The sequence below is a fragment of the Amphiura filiformis genome, chromosome 5, assembly GCF_039555335.1.
Source record: "Amphiura filiformis chromosome 5, Afil_fr2py, whole genome shotgun sequence".
Classification (NCBI taxonomy): domain Eukaryota; kingdom Metazoa; phylum Echinodermata; class Ophiuroidea; order Amphilepidida; family Amphiuridae; genus Amphiura; species Amphiura filiformis.
This window is the reverse complement of record NC_092632.1, coordinates 11527799-11549608: the sequence shown is the minus strand read 5'-3', so window position 1 is coordinate 11549608 and position 21810 is coordinate 11527799. Positions and strand designations below refer to the sequence as shown.

The following is a 21810-nucleotide window of genomic DNA, read 5'->3' as shown; positions in this document are numbered from 1 at the left end:
AGAACAACAGTGCAAAAATACTGTTACTACAGGGGGCAATTTAAGCAGAATCTTAGCTTGTAATCACTGTTGAAGTCAATCTTGAGTAGTGGACTGATCATGGGAATCATCTCACTCTGAACTCCTGGTGCATTTTTTGTCATCCTAAAGATGTTTATGTTGAACTTTATCATTTGTTCATTTCATATGATAGCGTTTTGGCCGATTTTTTCACACTTTTCACATCCAGGTGTGAGTTTAACAAACTTTCACTCACTTTCATAGGAAACCATTACATAACATTACTCAACAACAAAAACTTCATTCACAAAAAATAGATCATTACACAACTTAATCTTTGCCTCAGCAACATTGCTTAGAGTCTTAGCTTTTCTGTGATATCCTATTTGTTGGGAATTATCTTCAAATTCTCTTAGAAAATTGAAAATAGGTGAGGCTGCATGAGCTCGGTTGTTACGCATTACAGGCCCATATGAGTGCTTCGTTAAGAAATTAAGTGCTAATTAAGCAGCTAATTAAGAATTTTGTTTTTGTTTTTTGGCTGAAATATATACTTTAATATCTTATTAATAAATAGAAACAATTAAATCGATGTTAATAATAGTTTAGACTGAATTCTACCAATCAAAAGATCAGTGGTGGGTACATAATGCAATTGGTAGGTCTAATGTTGCTTATGATCGTTTGTGATTCATGAATTTAGATCCATATTTTGTCTAGATTTAAATCTACTACCAAATGATTGCAAGCATTCACAACCATATATCAGTGTAATATGAATTGAATATCCTCATATCTCTCTCAACAAATAATATGCAGTTTTATTCGCTACATCTTACTCACAAAACTTACTTTAAATCTCTGTGGCGATACAGTTTGGCCTTTACCACACCTGACTGATCTTTCACCATCCTCCAAGATCAGCATGTCTCTGTCTGTCTCATTGACTACAAGGCACCATGGCATCACATCTATCAATACGGTGTTCAGTTTGGCCCAGTATTGACATAAGCTCACTTGTAGATCGGTATTAGGTTGATCTGACTCAACCTCAGGTAAACCTGTATGTCTCAGTGAGCATGGATAGCTGATGGAGCTGCATGGTGTGAAAAAACAGGAGACAAAATAAGTCAAAGTTAGTTAAGGTATGTATATACAAAATATAGTCATAGCTTATGGGTGGCATACCCGACTGTAAACCCTAGCAGCTGATTGTTACAGCTTCTCTTTATCAACAGACAAAATACTTTGTCAGTTGAAGGCAAGGATGTAAGGGCATCAGAGATTTTTTCAAGCATTTTGATGAAGGGGTCTATTCCATTTTTTGCACCCTTTCAATTGTGAATTTTCCTCTGAAGGGATACAACACATCCCAAGGGGTATTACTTCAATTTTAACAATGTGTGTCTCAATTTGACTGAATTGTTGACCCATCCATTCTCATCATAAGAAGGGTATATTTTCGTTATCTATCACTACCATATGAAAATATCAGGTTTTTCTATATCGAATTATCGAATACATGAACACATACATTTTAAAGATGTACATGTTGCACTTTGCATTTGAAGGGGTACTGAAAGTGTGTGAATGCGTAAATATGTGTGATTTGCATGTTAAGGTAAACCCTTAAGGGCATTAGTGCATATAAAAATAAAGCCTTTAAACAATCTTCTTGCATTCATTCAATGACTTTCATACCTCACTTAATTATCTGTAAGACAACAATTTAACCAAGTCTAACATATCAAAATCGGATTGGTTACACAGTGACATCATTTTCATCAAGATCTTATGCCCATCCAGCTTAACAATTTCCTCAGTCTTAAGCAAGTCTAATTTATCATGCTAGGGTTGTATGACCACAATGACTTTGGGATCTTGTGCTTATCCTACTGACTCAGCAAGTGTGTTATCCACCTTACCTATCATACTCAGGCTGATTGTAAGGCCACACTGCATTCAGATCTTGTGCCCACCCATCACATAGTGACTCCATGGTAATACCCTCATCAGGTTGAGGTGTAACTTGATGTATCAGTTCTGTTGATATAGGGATGGATGGACTAGATGGACTGGCTGCTTGGCTGTAGAGAATAAATAAAATAAATGACAAATTTATTTCTATAAAGATTGAAGTCAACTGTCCAAAAAATAATTAAACTAAATCTCAATTTGTAAAGTAATTGTAACATTAGGAGTTCATAGCCTATCATAAGCATAAGAATTTGCAAGTGTACTTTTGATGAACATGGTTCAACTTCCTTCGTCACACTGAGTTTCTTGTCTGAATCATCACGACAAAATTTCTCAACTTACCTGAGTTGGAATGTCATATTATACCATACATCAGGAGGTACATGATGTAGAGGTTGATCAGATCCTCTGCCTGCTGCCTCTACAAGCTGTAAATCATGTAGCTTCTGGGATTGGAGGTTGATCACTAATGGTCTAGGCAGGTGGCTGCGTACAATGAATAGCGGACTGAAAACAATCTACAAAACCAATAGACAAACAGAAAAAATAATTACTGACCTGTCTAGATTTTAAAAGTGTGAATAACATATGCAGTCTCCCTGGATTAAGGTTTCTGCCTGCTGAATTTTATACTTTGGCAGACATAATGGTTGTAATTTACATATTTTGATAATGGTATCATTTGTGATGTGAACATACCAGTCTCTGTGTGTATCCATGTATATCTTCAGTTTGTATGCCACACCATAACCGCAATGGTGGTCCATCTTTGCAAGGTATCTGAAATTTAAAAAGAAAAAAGAAAGAAGATAAAAACACCATAAGTTTCACCAGTCCATCAACCAAGTGAGCAAGGAATAGTGATACATTCAGAAAGCTCTCAAGTGAGCAAATTTCATGCTTTGAGTAGCTTAGTTTAAATCTTCTTCACCAAGTTTGAGTTTTTTTCATCTTGATTGAGCTGCATAGTAAACAACAACAACATGCAACTACAATGCAGTTTTGCAATCTTGATTTAATTTGATTTTGAGCTCAACACCTTGGATACTAAGCAGAAAACCAATATACAGTAAAACACAGCTAAAAATACAGCTGTGGAGCTCTGACATCTAAACTTTATTCTTTATGTTTTATGTATGTAGTATTAATAGTATTTCAATCATGTTATCGTAAAGTTACATTATAATTTGATTTAATTTGCAACGATTGTATTTATCTAAATATGCTATTTTAATATTGTGTATTTGAATGTATGTATTGATCCTGGGTCTCAAGGAAGAACAGATGAGTGTGTTTTCAACTGATCGAGTGTCCCAGGTTAATGAAGAAATAAAACAAACAAACAAACATTCACAAGTCAAATGTGATTCACAAGACTATGATGACAACTAAACTACTGCTAAAATGAACCATATAGAATAATTTAAACGATTCTCACTGTAACTATGACTTGTCCTCTACTCATTTCTCCACTGATGGCAAACTGCTCTGACCAATCAGCTTCTTGATCTGCAACTTTGACCCTGACCCCTGAGATTCCTTCATCGGAGCAGGTGAGTGATGGCAAAACATCTCTGGAAGACAGCTTGTAAACCTGACGTGAGTCTACCAGTTGACTGCCAACATGCGATAGGTGAAGAAGTTGGACTTCAAGTGTTTCTGTCAAACGGCTTGAAAAGATTTGCTGCCCATAGAATATCACCTGGGACACAAAAACAAATGGACGAAAATGATACAGGTGTGGTTTTATTTACAAACCTCAGATAACAATAAAACTTTATTTGTATTATAGGACTGTAGATGGAGACATAATGAAATGACCTGCAGTGGAAATTAGGCACTTCACTGATTTATCCCCACCTGTAATTTTCACGGTAATCCACCTATCACCCTTAAGCAAATCTTTGTCTTAAGAGACAATCAAAAATATTTCTGTACAGAAATTTACATATGTGACATGATCTGGTCCATGGGGGCCAAAGGCGGCAAATTTGAAACTGAGATAAAGGCAAAAATATGGAGTGAACATCAATAAAATACATAAGAAAATACACATCACAAAGCTTCAGAACTTTGGAACCAAGTATGCTAGACCTTTGGTGTTTTCAGTATTAGATAGATATAAGGTCATAATTATAGAAACTCAACTGTCAAAAATGCCTCCTTTGGCCCCTGTGGACCAGATCGTGTCACATATGCTAATGGAAGGATTGCTCAATTAGGGGAAACTAGAAACTTTCAAGGTGTTATTTTGATTGATTCGACCTAAAGGTCAATTGTGAAGTCAACTCCTTATCTTTGGAGTTCTCCTGATGAGGATGTGTGTCTTCACATCGAAATATTGAAGTTAGTTCTCGATTAATTTTGTATTGAATGACTGTTTAAACTTTACTTGCTGTTTAACTGTTTCTTACCTGCTTTTGTAGTGGTGATATCTGTTTGATTTTGATGAACAGAGTTGCCTTCTGTTCTTTGTATTCTAGAGTCCTTACAACAGTACCTGGTTTGTCAATGTTAAATGGCTCAGACCAGCGCCAGTTCCGCCAGCCTTCGATGCACACATGAAGGAACTGAAATCAAATTGGAATTATCAAGGTCATGTTCATTCACAACAACCTACATGCATTGTACAACCTCAAAACACCAGTAATATGCATTAGATACAATAATCCATGCACACCCCTGTTTATATGCATGCAAAAATGTACACACAAACACAAAAATAATTTTTGACAACAATACTAAGATAAATGTCCATATCAAATATCAGAATTGCACTGGGTGCAATGCTATAATAAATCCACAATTTTGGTTTGTAACAATGGATACCAAAATAGTGTACCTGTGGCATTTATCTGCAAAAACCTGATATTGAATCATAATATGCATCTTCAACTTATGAGCATTACATGTACAAATGTTTGCCCGTGTAGCACAGGCATTATCGGCACAATGTATTACTCATACGCAAACAAGCACACTCTATAAATCAAAGTTTAGCGGGCACAAAGCAAAATAATCTGGGGGTATATATTTTACCCTCTCTGAGCTGCATACAAACATGGCAAAGTCAGTACTCTTTGGGCCTAATCTCTCTTGACATAACAGGGAGTCACATTTTTATTAAAAAACAATACCATTTACAAGTCAGCTTTTGACTAAATAAGACTTTCTCTTTTGTAACAAATAAACCACACAATAATCACCAACACTCACAAATATGGCTAATGCTCTTACCTGTTCATGGTGTTTATGTGTTCTCCAGCTGTATGCATGCATCTGTCGAGATCCCAAGACAAGGGCCTCATCTGTGTGAACCTGACCAAATCTCAATGCCTCACTTGTATCATTACAGATGGTGAAGTATGTAAACAGTACTTGCTCCTCTTCTGCTTTACCATACTGAAATATCATCAAAAGTAATATGTAATCAAAAAATGAAGCCAGAATAATATCTTAAAGAAACATAAAATTAATATGTGAGTAAGGTTATATGCAAACAAACATTAAGTAGCCCTAGGTTTCTAATGATGTAAGAATCCTTTTTTTTTTACGGGTGGGGGAAGTAAGCATGAGGGATGAGGCTGTGGATCACGAAGTGCCCCTTTCAACACAATGAGTGTTCTTACAAATTTTGTGCGCGATTGTGCATGGAAATATTTACATTCCCTTCCCAGAACTGAATCAATGGAGTTTGATTAAGTCACTTACACGTATATAGATAAACATACCTGATTCCATGCTTGCAGTGCCATATTGAGTGAGTGTATTGACCCTTGACCAACTCTGAGCTCAACTGACCCAAGGTCGAGGAGAAAATTAACATCCTGACCCCAGTGAGCTTCAAATGTTGCTTCAATTCCTGCTTCTTCTAAGAAAGGGGTCATATTCAGATTACGATAGGTAAGCAGATCACATTGCACAGAAGTACCAAGCTACAAGAAATAAGAGAAAATGTGTATTAATATATCACTCGATATTGCTGTAAAAGCACAGAATACTGTCTATGGCAGATTCTATCTATCCCATATATCAATCAATCAATCAATCAAAATTTATTTCATTCAAAAATACAACAATACAATAACAGCAAAACATACTACACATTTGAATGAGGAGATGCCCAGAAGGCCAAAAAGGCCTGAACAAACACCCCCTTAACCTTAGCCTAAGTTTCCTAATTTATCTATTAAAATACAATTACATACATACAAACACCCCCACCCTCTTTCATACATTCATGTAGAACTAAGCAGAAAAAAAGATGAATAAAGAACATGCAGAATATAAGTGTAAGACAAATTAAGATTTCATAACATATACTCATGTATATCGCACAAGAAAGCTGACATTTTGTGAATATGTGATTATAGGCCTAAATGCTAAGAGATCAGTTAATTTTAAGCGATTTTATAAAAAGGGAGAAAAAACAAAAACAATTAAGAAGTAACCCGAACTAAGAGGTATTAAGTGTAATTTTCCATAAGGTTTGTTTTAATTTGTGACCTAAAGAGTTTTACTGATGTAGCTGTTATATAATAGTTCTAGATGCTTATTTATCATTATCATTAAAGCTCTTAAAATTCTGTCCATGTAAATTATATATTTTGTGGAACTTGACATTGATAATCAAAAGTGATGCTATGATTTACACTTAACCGAGCAATTATTTAGGAAAAAGGGAAAGCTGTATCATTTACACCCAAATAATGTGTATGAAACAGTAAAAATGCAAATAATGGGCAAAGCATACATTTGAATGTTTTTACTCCCCAAGTTTGAAAGTGAATGTAATAGAATAGTATAATAGAATAGTTGTTTAATCACCACTCACCTGCATGGCTGATTTCTGTTTCACTCCTGACCAGTGTTGTCCATAGAGTTCAGTATTATTCACTGTAATGACCATGTACTCTTGCTCATTAGGGGCTACACCATCAAATTTAAATGGCTTCATCTGATGAGGTTGAGCTATAAAATGTGAAGATGGGATAGAAGTGAGAGAATCAAATACATATATTAATGTCCAATGTACAAACAATTTGTATATCATCTAAGAGTAAGAATATGTTCTTGAACAGATGACCTTTGAAATCTCCTTCTAAACGTGTTGACATTTTGAGTTGCTTTGATGTCCATGGGAAGTAAACTAATACTCTCTTGAACATAGCTATTGGTTGTTCCATTGGAACGATACAAAGCATGGGGAGCTGTATCAATTAACACAGTTTTGAAATATTTACTCCCATAAATTGTATGAGCTTGAATATTATTACCGTAATGATAAAATAAGCTTATGTTAATTGTAATTCAGACTAGATTTATCATCTATTGATGCTGTGTGGGTTTGATGTGAAAATATTTATTTTCTCTATCTTGACTTCTGGTGACAAAACAATCATCATGCAACCAACCTTGGCCAAGCTGTGACAAATGATGAGTCAGCCGTATTTCCAAGCACTCCATATTGAATGCTAGTTTAGCGGTTGGTATTAGATGAGGGGCAAAGTAGGAATCAATACGCATAGATGCAGCCAGCGCTGTAGGGGTGATGATTAAGTTCTTCCTGCATGTCTGACTCAATGGAATGTCCTCACTGAATACAAATGATGAAGAAAAAGGAAATTACACAACTTAATATGCAGTATCCCTAGATATATTTTGAAGTAACGAAATTAAACAACTTCTTAAGCTGAGAGTTTGCTTACCTTGAAAGCACTCAATATGCACAGCACTTTTGCATTCATGTGATGGATCATATATAATTCTCAAATGCAAACCTATGCCCCTTTTATAAGCATAACATGAGCTATCCAATTGAGAGGAGTGGGGACTAGGCCGGTTTGAGGGGCCATGAAGTACTGGCCATTTTTCAATGTAAACTTTTAAATTTCACTTCAATTGAGGTCATGGGGGGATGCTCTCAATATCCCCGACTCTGGCTCCTTCATATATATTAGAGGGAAATGATGGAGTTGGAGACCAGCTTAATGTAATATCACCTGCTCTTCCTCACCTGACTCTACAATTGAAGACCGAATTAAAAAAAACTAGTTTGCATCTGATGTCAGGTCAACAGCGAGTTGTGATTGGTTGCTGTGCAGTACAGCATTTTTGGCCTGGTTGACACAATATCAGTGTAACTATATAGAAAGCCAAAGTTTCCAGGTTCAAATCCTGGATGGTCAGTGGAAATCCATGTAGATTTTTGTCAAACTTTTCTATGTGTGAAAGTCTTACATTTCCTCTGCTACAGAGTTTAAGACAACCCTCCATATCTGTGCAGCCGTAGCCTCACCAATCTTCAAGTGGTTCTCTCCTAATGGCATGTCAATGGTAAACAGATAGGATTCCACCTCAGATACATACAGCTGCTTGTAGATGTTATAACACTTCCTCATGTCATCCCAATATTCCAGTGTACATGGAATCTGTGGAAATGATAGACCAGAATAATTAAATGGTATCATTTACATAAATAGTATCATTATGTCTTACATACAGCCTGTCTCAAAAAAAATTGTGCAAGTGAAAAGCGCCTCCATGGCAATTAGAAAATACCGTTGTGACATGATGCTTACGTCAACGTCAAGGGCGCAGTCTTAGCACTCAAATGCCGTTTGTTCTGTTCAATTTGCTTGTTTTAATCTCGAGATATGTTTAGTTAACAACGAAAGGGTAAAATCACAATTGTGCCACTTTTACTAGGGAAGAGGGCTGCACATGCATATCAATGATAGCTGATGTTGATGCGTCTAATGCACTTCCCCTTCGGGACTCGTGCATAAGACGCATCAACATCAGCGCGCATGCATTATTTTGTCTAATTTCTCTGTTTTAAGTGGAAAAAGAGAATCATGTAATACCTGCATCATGATAAAACAGTAAAAACAATTTTTATTGTTATATAATTGATGCATTCTTTTGATTTCACGAAGGAACTCTTTATAAACTTGATGCTGTCATTGATTTACATGTACAGTTTTCTTAGTAAAAGTGGCACAATTGTGATTTTACCCTTCCGTTGTTAATTAAACATATCTCGAGATTAAAACAAGCAAATTAAACAGAACAAACGGCATTTGAGAGCTATGACTACGCCTTTGACGTTGATGTAAGCATCATGTCACAACAGTATTTTCTAATTGTCATAGAGGACGCTTATCACTTGCACAATTTTTTTTGAGACAGGCTGTATATTGTGAAATGCGGTTTTCCCCTGTTTTGCATTTTTGGCAGACTCAAACTCAGTCAAAATAAGCTTGAGATTCTTGAAACTTTCAAAAACTTGACATTCTTATACACATAATGAAAAATTCTTCAACTAAATTGTTTTAAAACATATTTTTACCAATGTTTTTGTTTAAAAAATGGCATGGCATTTGTCAGCTTTTGACACAAGCAAAGTGGCCCTTATGGGAAATACAGAAATAATGAGCTTATAATATAACATAAAAGTAGCTCAACAAACAAGAGCAATCTTCTCAACACACCTCCTCTATGTGGTCCTTTCCTTGAGTTTCGTCTGGTCTATCAGCAAGGTGTAGTGGGATAGGTGTAACCGAGACACGAGTTAGCACTCTAGGTTGTGGGTAGCACCAACTCATACTGCCCCAACCTCCATTATAATCCTCTATTCCTGACACACTTAAGTCTGGTGGAGGTGGACAGCTGAATATGATTTCATTGGGTTTGGGTTGAAACTCACCGCCTTCTAAAAAAGTTACGAAAAGACAACAACATTTTTATACAAACTATTCACAAAAGAGAATTTCAAAAAGATGCTTTTAACCAGCTTTTTAAAAGAGTACAAAGATGGGGGCTTTATTTGGCTATATATAAGAAAGGAACTCCGTAGACATGGTCTATCACAGTGTACACCTGGTGATGGGTTTTGGGTACAAGTCTTCATTTATCCTGAAACAAGTTTATAACACCCCACAGACTCTGGTGGATTATACATAATAAGGTTTCATCTCATGCAGGGGTTCTAATTACATGTACATTTACTTACAAGCAATGGAGGGCCAAACACCTATGAGTCTGTGAGTCAGATCTAGCACATGGACGACCTAATGAGAATCCCTGATCTGAGATCAAATATTAGATAAAGAAGATTCCTTACCTGAATCTGTGATATACTTGAATGCTCCTGCTCTGAGATCATCATTAGAACTCTCCTCTGCTAGTCTCTTGTTAAGCTGTTTGCTTGGTACTGATGCAGTTTTGGGCTTAGGCTATATTGAAAATCATTAAAAAAAGGATTACATTGGGCCATTTAAATCAGTCATGTCAATTTGGTTCAATGAATGATAATGTTGCTTAACAATTACATCACTATGTTTTTATTTTTAGGGGTGTTTCATGGGTTATTGGTACATAATTTACTGAACCCTACTTCTTCTGTTTGTGTAATAATACGACAGTATGAGATTATGATAGGGCTTCATCTGGCCCCTTGCAAAAATATAGAGATAAATAAATATAGGGACATTTTGAAAAAAAATATAGGGCCAATAAAAGGGAAAAGGGCAACATTTATAGGTATAATAAAGGACAGGACTTTTAAGCATTTGCAACAGATGTAAAACAAAAAAGTCATTGTTTGTAAGAGTTTTGCTTATATGGCAGATAAAAATTAATCTTGCAAGATGCATGTTGAAGAATTGAAGTTAATGTTACCAACCAATGTGCAAAGCACAAGCCAACATGCATGGGGTCGAGTGGGCTGCTAATTAAGGGCCCCTGTGGGTCCAGGGACCACAAAGAAACACAACTTTACATAGATGAATCCATAATATCAATCACTTACTTTTGTCTGTTCAGGCATTCCTAGATACTGCATAACTCTCTCTTGCATCATAGTGAAGCAAGTCAGGTGTTCTTGCCCAAAACAAACAGGTACATGACCAAGATGCATATTCACTGTCATGCGAGGGGTGTTGCCTCTACCACCATATTGAGCATCCCATCTAGCATCCAGGCTTGTTTCCATGGTAACTGGTCCTAGGAGTGGTCTGGTTTTATGTTCCAAAGATGTTTTCACTTGCAAATCCTTGATGTTTAAAGTGGATGCTAATTCAGAAGGTTTCCCTGTTGTAAAAAAATCATAAAAATCTAAAACTTTGCACATATTGTAATCATATTAAAAATGTTGGTAAAATCCTAATCCTGTACGCTACAATGCAGAGTAGCCTCCAAATCTTCTAAGATCCGCCCCCCCCCCCAAATGTAAGGGTTTCATAATAGTAATTGCAATGGATCCAAAATTGTTGCAACTTTATTTTGTGCATGATATTGTTCAAAATTGCAACTGCTACAAAAATCCATGCACTTTGCAATACAACCACAACAGCTGTGGAACTGTATACAGTTGTATTATAATGCAAACATGCAGGTTTACTATTTACTATAATACATGTAGTGAGCATTGCACCATACAAGCCATGGTGCCATTGGAAATGAAATTGTTATCAGGGTCTCATCAATCTGTATTGATAATATACATACCATCAATATCATTGGTGATATCAGCTTTTCCTCTGCAGCTTCCCAATGACAACACAACATGAGGGTACTGAGGATCAGGGTATGTTGCCAAGACAACTACAAACTGTACCATATCTATGGTAACATCTGTGATGTTCAACAACAAATTCATTGCATCTTCTGCTGAGGTTGTATCTGATGTCTTTGTTGATTGAGGAACCTGGCCCATGGCTGTAAAAAAAAATGCAAATTGTTGCTTAACAATAACAATTATATGCTTTTTAGATTCTTGTATTATGGGGTTTGATATTCCTTGGTAGACTCAAATCTAATTGAGATACACATATCCATTAACCATTACTATGCTGGGTAGAAACTTAAAGCTCTACTATATACAGCTAATAAGGCTGATCAAAACGGGAGCTTTCTAAATGACGATTCTGTGCCTTGTCACACTGATGTAATGTACTTGATAGTCACATGATGTCATAGTGTTGGTGACGTCATGTGATAAATGGGTTGGTATACTGGAGAAATTCATGGCTGCCTTTACTGACAAATGGGTTGGTATACTGGAGAAATTCATGGCTGCCTTTACTGACAAATGGGTTAGTATACTGGAGAAATTCATGGCTGCCTTTACTGAGTGAGTTGGGATGGTGTCAGCTTTACATTTACAACATATGAATTTACCTTCAAACATGCATTACCTGGTATTATCAATGGTACTGATGAGGCTACTACAGGTCTATGGCTTGAAACAAAAGCAATCTCCCCATCTGCATGATACTTGGCTTTGGGTCTAGTGTCTATTTCCACTTTCTTAGGCAGGCTCATCTTCTTCACAAATTCCATGCAATGATTGACTTTCGTAAGACTCAGGTTGACTTTGACTGGCCTTGCAACATTCAGCCTCAAGCTTGCTATATATTAAAATAAAAATGATCATTCATGATTATATTATGATACACTAATTTATCAAAATAATTGTAATAGCAAGAACTTACTGTACCTGCATCATAGCCGCTGATTTGAGTTTGAAGCCTGCATCAATTATCTGGTTTGGGTCTAGAACTAATTTTTTCTAGGGGTGTCTTAAAGACTTGATTTCAAACTGCAAAATGCTTACATAGAGGTCTTAGGAAAGTGATTGCTGACCTGTTGCCAAGTGAGTAAAAGCCTAGAAATTATTATGGCATTGGAACCTCCACCCTCCCCCCAAAATGTTTGTACAAGAATCTTGGCAAGCAAAGAGGGTTAGTGCCCTTAAGTATGCTGAATATGACACTCAAACTCTAGCAGAAATGCTAAATGGAGGTTTAGCTTGCTGTGTAGCAATACACACTCGCACAAATCCTGCCTGTACTGTTAGATGACTCTGACAGTATATACTAACCTTTCTTACTCAGTATATTGCCAACTGTCAATGTTACCAATGATGGTCTCACACCAGTCTTAGAATCAGGTTCTCCTGGACATGTTTCAAACCATGGAACAGTGTAGTCTGGTGCTGAAGGCAATGGTTCTGTGGATTCTGATAAAACACCAAAACAAATTAGACTAAGCCTAAAGTCACCGAATACTACAAAATGCTACTGACTGCAGGGTGGGAGTAGGTTAAAAATGGTTAAGAAGTACAGTACTAACAGACATTTTGTACTTACCAACAGCAGAGTTCTTGACAGATGCACCATCAAGACTGATGTCGTAGATAGAAAACTCTACTTTCTGTTGATGTCTTTCAATAGATGCAATAGCTGATGGTTGAGAAACCTCCAGATGCAAAAATGGATGTATCTTCCCTTCAGAAACAATGGAAGTTTCTGTTGCAACACTTGAGGCATTCAACAGCTGAACTGCTCCACTTTCTCCTAGAGGTGGAGAGGTTACATCTCCTAAATCCCTTGAGTACAGAAATACATTGATCTTTCCAGCAGTGAAGAGAATATCACTTGGAGTAAGATGTTTTGATTTGGGTTTGGCAGGCCGATTGTGTGACGGCATCACTGATGTCCTTTTGACAAACTTTGGCTTGATCACAACAGGACGTGGACTATGATGAAGTGATTTGGGCGGTGCTCCAACATCAACAGTAATCTGATGCAATTGATTACTAATGTCCATTCTTAATGATTCCTCACTTCCAATACCACTGTCTTCCAATTGAAGAGGCTTCCTATATTGCACTGCAGAATAGGACTGTTGGGCATTGGAGTGAGCGCCCTCTGTTGGGCTCCAAATGGGTTGTTTCGGTGCAGGGTTTGTAAGTGCCTGTAGGTTGTGTTCAAGCATTGTCTGCATCAAGCATACGTGCTGTGTACTGATGTAGAATGTTATGTCGCTTGTAGCATTCACTTCTAGGGAATGACCACAAATGATAGCCTGAAAATGATGGACAAAGCAATATTTGTATATTTGTGTTAAAAGTTAAAAATTAATTTTATGATACTTATTGCACAAATGTATATCCCTTATTATCTTGACACAAATTGGATCACAAATTCCTTAAACATTTTTGCACTGATTTTCAAATACAGCAAATGTTATGAGCCTGCAAATATATTTGTTCTTCCTCGCATGGTTCTAGACATTACAATAGTGCACCCAAATCATTTTCTTCCTTTTATTTTGAGCTGTATCTTTAGAATTTTTTCCAGAAACATATGAGCACTTTCCAAATATATAAGATACTAAAGTTGCAAGCAGAATCCTATTAAACAAATGTGTGTACTACTAACAGTTCAGCGCATTACGTCAAATAGCATAGGCTTGTCATTACACTAGTACTAAGCAAGCATGTTTAAAAGGAATTCAGCATTTTAGTTGACATGTATGTGACAAAGCAATTTGGTACCAACCTTTCCTGTCACTATGGCAGGGGCTGCTACAACACGTAGATCAAATCCAAACACAATAGGGGTCAAACCTACTACTCCTGGGTTTTGCCTAAGTGGACACATATGAACAAAAATACACAAAATGGTTACAAGGTTAGAGTGAAAATATTCATTTTAAAAATACACCAAGTTATACTTGTAAAGTGTGCTGAGGCTTGTGGATTACTTTGCGCCAAGGCATTGTGCCTGTGCGTAGCGCACTATAAATCACTGTGCTTTTTTTTTACTTGCAAAAGTTATTAAAGGTAGAGGTTAAAGGTTAAAAGTCGAGTTGCAGCATATCTCCAAAAAAATCCTACAAATTGGAACCTTACTTTCAAGTATGGCTTGTACTGCTGGTAAGGAGGGAAAAGCAGGTGATCACACATTCTGTTGTACACATACATGGTGATGGAGGTAAAGTAGGTAACCATTGCAATTCTCAAGCTTGCCCCTACGGCCTGGACTGTGGGACATGGCCCCTGTTACCCTCTTTTCAATAAGTCTGTACCTACCTTGGCAATGATGTATTCCATTCTAATGCAGGGTTTTGGGTCATAGTTGTACTTGTTGCAGGTGGTTTGACTTTGCTCTGATCAGTAATAGTCTCTATTTGTTTCCAGCTGCCAACACTCACTGTCATGCCATCAATATCCAGTTGATACTGACGATCTTCAATCTCCGACCCAGGTCTATCAGTGATGCCAGATTGCACAGCTTTTCTGTGTGGCACAAAAAGCGAAATTTATGAGTTTACAATTATTCTCTTTTAAATATTTATCTCTCAACAGCTAGAATTGCAATCTTTAATGAAAGGCTATCAAATTTTGATTCAAATAACTTATCATGATCAAAATGAATTTCATACAAAAGTTTTACAGAGAGAATTTTTTGTTGGCTTCGAGTAACTGTATTGGTAACATGACCAAGTGATATGAGACAAAAGTCAATCATTACATATTCACTTTTTAGATGTTATTTAAATTCTCTAGATAATTCATTCACACATTGTTAGCAGTGACCCAGTGGTTGTAATAACCAAATAGCTACATTTATTACTTAATAGTCAATCGGCTTACCTATATACATCTTTCTTCACCACCAGTCTTTGTAATGGATTATCAGCATGAGGAGACAGCACCACTGAATTCACTTGTAAAACAAATGTGTCTCCTTCTAAGCTCACAGTATCCTCTCCATCCTCCTTACTTGACAGGTCTGCATCACTGGTAGATGGTTCTTTGGCTGGGACAAATACACGGAAATCCTTACAGTCCATGTATATCAATGGAAGATTTTGGTTGGTCATCCAATTGGTATTATTAGATGGAACTTTCTTGTGGGAGCTAATTCTTGTTGCTTGAGATTCTGAAGCACTTTTAAGACTAGCTGATGAGGGACTTCGTTTTCTCCATGACCTGAATGGCAATGGTTCTGACTGAGTCCTTGGATCTGGAGATGATGTATCCAACGCAAATAATCCTGTGATTGAGCTCAGTACAGGGTACCACAGCACCAGATCAAATGGACGTGAAGCTATAATGACTTCATTCACAAACTGTTGTCGTGCTGACGCTTGTTCCTCAGGACTAAGCTTGGTCAGATTTTCAACTTTCCTACCAAACATTTTCTGGGAGACTGATTTGCATAGGGCCCTCGTCCAGGTGAAAGTAAGAAAGCTGTGCGCTTTCTTGATGTCTGTCGGTTTGGTATTGCTGGCTGCGAAAGGATTGAAAGATCTTGGTGTAGGTTTGTTGGCGATGTTAACACCAAGTATTTGGGTGTCATGAGTAATAGTATCATCACAAGAAAAGACCACTCCCTTAAATGCACCTCTATGCCAAGAGCTTTCCCTAAAAACAAGATAAATACATAAAGGTTACTAAATTAGTCAACAATAATGTTTTTACAACAATGGCCACTTTAAAATCCAATACTTTTACCACAACGTGGTCGTAATGTCAATGCTATTGATATTTAACCTACTCGGAAGAATTCTCCTTAGCTACCTTATCATAAGGGTTTGATCCCTATAAACTTAGCTTTGAGTAATGAACCAACCTGAAATAAATGTCTTTATAGTACATTTTTGGTACAAGTTCTACTATAGTGCATTTAGCCTATTGCAGTGAGTGCATTGAGGTAACTGTTTCATGCAAGCATCAAAGCAGCATTCTTTACACACCTGTGTGGGGGTGTGTGTATGGGGTAGGGTTGCATGGGGAAAAGTCAGGAAATGAGGACACTTATTTTTCACATTAAAACTGTGGACATCTCCTATCACACATGAGATGTAACGTCTGCAGTTACTAGGTAAAATTTCATATTTATACACATACTCACAAGAAATGGTGGAAAACATGTTTGATATGTAGATTGAGTATGGATTCAGATGTCTGTATTTGCAAACTTTACATAGTCCTAATGAGCATCCAGGTTTGGAGGTGATTACATGTGTGTGCAAGGGGGGATGTTTGTGGAGTGTGTGTGTATGCCAGTGAAACAAGAATGGAAGCTGCCCCAAATGAAATATGCGCTGATGTTATTGACCAGATACAGTAAAAGCACTATAGGTATCTGTCAAAAATGCTAAATTACACCAACTGTAGTAGCTACTAGCTCACAATTAATTCAGTGACAATTTCTTTTTATTATTTATAAAAATGTAAATACTTACCTCTTTGCATAATGCATGACATTGAGAGCTCCAACTTTGCAGCTTATCTTGGAGTAGACATCTTGCACATCTATACTAGTGGTCAAGTCTTCAACAGTACATTTCATCTTGGTATCTAGAACAATATAAAGAGGTATGATTTATAATAGCAAGTTGAGGTGGAGAAAAACATGCAATGTATTATGAGGCAATAGGAGAATGATGAAGGGCATCATTCTGAGATATAACTCCTGTTGTTTAAAAAATTGTATAAATACCCTTCATAGATTTGGCTATCATAGAGTTTGTTCAGGTTATAATTGGCGAAAATGATTTGGCTTTTGTTACTGTGCGCTTCAATATAAAGTCCCAACTTATGCTTGTGTATTGGTGTCTGCCAATCACACATTACATAACACGCAACTAGCGTAAGTGCTGCACCAAAGCGTGTGCATTTCATTCTAAATATTATGAGTCTTAAAATTACAACACAAACTCTTCAGGATGACATAAGTCAAGAAAGATCTGTGAGTGTTGGATCATGTCACAATTGATGGTGAAAAACTCAATAGAAAATGTCTTATTTTACCTATATGCTCTTTTTCTTGTCCATACAATTTGACTACAAACTTCTGTAATGTCCACTGCAACCACAATGACAACTTGAGCCCTGTCTGTATCTCTGGAGTCTCTTCCTCACTTGGCCTTGGAGAAGCTACGCTCTCAATGGGAGATGATATTGATGTGGTCTCTATAGGTTCTGGTTGCCCTGACGACGTCACACTGCTTAGCACACGCAAGGATTTGCTTGGGGATGTTGGTACGTGAGCAGATGAGGGCGGGGTGAAACTGAACGCAGAGGGAATTTTCCGACCAACACTAGAAACTTGCTTGATGAGGTTGAACATAAGTAACATCTGAAAATTTATAAACCAATATAGAAAAAACATAGTGCAATGAATATTTACTTTAAACTGCTTACACATACTACAAATGATTAACTGTTAGACACACATACACCCCCCCCCCCCCCCATTGCTGCACGATGTTAGTCAGTCGTGTATGTGTGTGTAACAATGAATCATCCATGGAAAAAATCTCTGTAATGAATTACGGGGAAATAGCTGTATTTCCCAAACAACAAGTAAATTTTATGTTTTAAAAAGGATACTATTAGTAAAACTATATACTTTGTGTTTCTGAGTTTCAATTTGGTTACTTATCCTTGCAGGTAAGCAAAAGAACCCAAACTATTTCCGGTACGAATCTTTCAGTGACACTCTGTATCTTTCAAATATATTTCTTACCTGTGGGTGAGATACACAAGTTGTAACAGCCTGCATGTCTGCATGAATACAAAGCCCAAGACTTGGTCTGACTGCAGAGGGAGTAGCAGCAGAAGCTGTAACTCCAAGAGTAGCTGCCATTCCCATTGGGTGGAGTAGATAGTACAGTATGTGGGGCGAGTGAGCTGTGTACACACTGAAGTTTGAGGCACGCAAATTCCATGGGAGCTTCTCACCTGAATAATAGGAGGATGGCATACATTTTAGGCCAAAATAAAATAAAATTACAACTTAACATGTTGATATAATTTTTGTTAAAATCAACCAGGTTGATTCCAACATTTGGGTCTTGGTCGAGAGAGTCTCTTAATCCACAAAAAGTTTGAAATCACACTCGCAAACCTTAAAACCCACCCACTGTTGCAAAGTTTTAAAAAATTTAGCAAATAAATTTTAGCATATACATGTATGTGATGTTTCCATACTATATTTATTTCTTTGTTCAAGGTCTTTCCTCTCATATAGGAAATTTCATTCTTAATTTGAATTTGTTTAATTTAAGCAATTTCAGTTATTGAATTCAACTGATGACATATATAATGCTTGCCATGTTAACAATTTTTTCATTTAACCACTTTAACTTTTCAGACTCAGATCATTTACCTGTATCTGGAGGTAAATCTTTCCAGTGTAGGGGGATCTCCTGTAGCGGTGACATCTTCCTATGCCCTACACTCTGAACTGAGATAGTAGGTGTAGTAACTACTAGCCCAGATACACCTATCTCATCATTACCCAGAATGCAATGTCTAAGACATTGTGGGATGTTTTGTGAGGAAGGGTCAAAGGTTATATGTTGCATTGGAAGTGTGATAAAGCAACTCTGAAGATCAATCTGAAAGATGAAGCACAAGAATATGAAGACTTTAGCTGTAGGTACATTTTTAGAGGTGTAAGTACCAAATGTTGTGTCCAAAACTTTAATGACATTTTTTTACAAATTATGAGGAGCCTAATTAACATTGTACCTGTAAGAACAGTTGGGTGCATGTTTTATGCTTGTTTCAGAGTGTCATGCTACTGCCACTGTAATTGATTTTAGACCAATCAGGTAGAACTCTTTGTGTTGCATTGGGAAAATGGCTGTTTCATTGGTTAGGAATGACAAGCAGCGTGATCCTCTGAAACCAGGATTCCAATATCAACCCCTTGTTCATGCTACTTCAACAGCCTCATACAATTGGCTATTCTAGTTGAAATACATACACCCCCTATGGGTGACATGACCTTAATCTCCCACACAGGGAGTGTAGATTTCAAATGTAATCACCTATTCAGGTGACCCCATTTGAAATTCACATTCCTTGTTCACACTCCCATGACAAGAATCTTAGCTGGTGATATAACTTTCACAGTTTTTGCATCAATTGTAAAAAACTGACCCATATATCAGGCAAAATGTGTGATGACGTGTGACAATTCCCCGATCTAACCAGGTCAGCCACAGATGATCATTTCTTACATACTTAACAGGTATGTGGACTCTCAGTTGTTATCGTCAAATTTAACCTTGACATTAAAAAAAAGCAAACCAAAAAATCTTAAAGGGATTCACCTGTACTGTTAAGCGTTTTAAGGTAGACCATAGATCCATCAGAAAATCATCTTTTCCTTCTGGTTTCTCCTTCTCATCTTTCTCTGGTACTTTCTTTTCCATTTTCTCACTATCTTTTGGTTTAGCTGGCATTTTGAGTGGAGCCGCTTGAACTTCTTTGGGTTGAGAAGTTGATTCTAAAAATTAGACAAATGTAAATAGTTAATGACTTAATTATTTGCAAATATTTGCAAATAAACAACTGGCCGACTTAAATTGACATTCAATGGCATAATGAGAGTCCAAAGTGAGCAAAATATCACCACAAGCAATTAGTATCATATACTAAGTACTATAAGTAAGGAATAGGAACATTAGGCTACATCTCATCTCAATGGTACATGGTGGGGCTTCATGGGATTGAACCACCAGACATTCAAAGGTATTGGGTATTTTTAGGAAACAGGGAAAGCTATGGGTCTAAAATCAATATTGATTATTTTTGCTGTTCTTATGATATTGAGTTTATCATTATCAGGATTTGTGGAAATAGAATCTGTTCCTATCTTATTTTTTAGCTCCAGCTCCTATTAAATAAGAAGAGCTTATACTATTTATTTGCTTGCTTTTATATGATGGTTGCATCAATAACAAACTTTGACTCACCTTTAGATGATGGCTTTTTCTTTGAAGACTCTACTGATGATGCCCTTTCACTAATGACCTTTGACCTCAAGACCTGTCTTGGTTGGTATAGTAACCATGTGTAGATTACGGGGTCAAGACATACAGATGAGCCCTGGATGTCCACAAGGATAATTCCACAGCCATCTAAAATACAAGTATAGAAATCTTATAAATAGTACACAATCAAGTTTAAAATTGGTTATTTCGTGATCAATTGGATTTTAGAATTGTCTGCTATTTGCCAAATAACACCAACAATAAATATTAAGAGTTTTATTTTCAACACTACACTATTTCTATACTATTTTGCTCATCTGGAACATTTTCGCTAGGGCGGCTAGCTCTTCAGCAGATGGTTGTGCTGTAATAATTGCCGATTTACTGATGGGACCGTTAATTTCATTATGACCTCATATGAACTCTTGAACGACGTCATAAAAAGATATTACCATGTTGCTCTGCATAATGTTATTAAAGTGGTGACAAAATGTCTTGCAAAAATGTTTGCTAAAAACTTCTTCTGGCAACATATTGACAACATTTAAAAAACATTTCATGACATTTATATAACCTGACATTTAAATGTTATTAAAACGTTTTGACCCAAACCAAAACATGTTCATAACATGTTTATAACATGTTTATGTTGTATTAACTGGGTTAGGAACATAAACTCATTGTATCTTTTATTCATTAATTTCATTATCAAAAATATTCTACCTGATACAGGAACATCCCCCTTGGTCTTAGGGAGTTGAATGGTGAAGGTCATAAGGTCATTCATCAGGTCAGAGTTGACAGGCGAATCAGACTGCATGTACATCGTAGAGTGTAGCTTGGATGTATCCAATGGACCCTGATACAGAATTGTTGTAGATTCATGACCTTTATCTGCAGAGACAGAATAAGAATATATATTGCTTTGAAATTGAAAATAAAAACATGGTGAACATTTCTCTCTATAAGCAGGAAAACACAAACTAATTTAATCGCTTCTTTTCATCATAGGTAATAAGTAATTTTAGGATCACAGATTCATTTCATTTGATCATGTCATATATTTCATCATGTAGATGGTGTCCTCAAAAGTCTCAATACCATTTTAAACATGCATAACTCATACAGCAAGTGACAACAAAGACGAATGTACCGTTGCACACTGAAAACTTGTGTAATTATTTTGACACCAAATTTGACATATAAAACCACTAACACGATAAATAATCTACGGTGAAACAGTTGGGT

At 36.6% G+C, this 21810-nt stretch overlaps 1 protein-coding gene across 2 annotated transcripts in view; it reads right to left on the bottom strand.

Annotated features, from left to right (window-relative positions):
• LOC140152619 (intermembrane lipid transfer protein VPS13B-like) overlaps positions 1-21810 on the bottom strand; it is a 50296-nt gene that overhangs the window by 16394 nt on the left and 12092 nt on the right. For both annotated transcript variants that reach the window (XM_072175029.1, XM_072175028.1), the window contains 28 exons: positions 21286-21456; positions 20545-20709; positions 19900-20075; positions 18948-19179; positions 18306-18520; positions 17588-17915; positions 17020-17134; positions 15422-16195; positions 14858-15064; positions 14325-14412; positions 13131-13848; positions 12863-13000; positions 12177-12389; positions 11488-11697; positions 10790-11070; positions 10103-10214; positions 9471-9691; positions 8218-8408; positions 7392-7573; positions 6812-6948; positions 5709-5912; positions 5215-5379; positions 4392-4547; positions 3416-3679; positions 2677-2757; positions 2320-2495; positions 1926-2087; positions 853-1096 (listed from right to left, as the gene is read on the bottom strand). In XM_072175029.1, the coding sequence (XP_072031130.1) occupies positions 853-1096; positions 1926-2087; positions 2320-2495; positions 2677-2757; positions 3416-3679; positions 4392-4547; positions 5215-5379; positions 5709-5912; positions 6812-6948; positions 7392-7573; positions 8218-8408; positions 9471-9691; positions 10103-10214; positions 10790-11070; positions 11488-11697; positions 12177-12389; positions 12863-13000; positions 13131-13848; positions 14325-14412; positions 14858-15064; positions 15422-16195; positions 17020-17134; positions 17588-17915; positions 18306-18520; positions 18948-19179; positions 19900-20075; positions 20545-20709; positions 21286-21456 (6326 nt within the window). The remainder of the gene's footprint in view (positions 1-852; positions 1097-1925; positions 2088-2319; positions 2496-2676; positions 2758-3415; positions 3680-4391; positions 4548-5214; positions 5380-5708; positions 5913-6811; positions 6949-7391; positions 7574-8217; positions 8409-9470; positions 9692-10102; positions 10215-10789; positions 11071-11487; positions 11698-12176; positions 12390-12862; positions 13001-13130; positions 13849-14324; positions 14413-14857; positions 15065-15421; positions 16196-17019; positions 17135-17587; positions 17916-18305; positions 18521-18947; positions 19180-19899; positions 20076-20544; positions 20710-21285; positions 21457-21810) is intronic.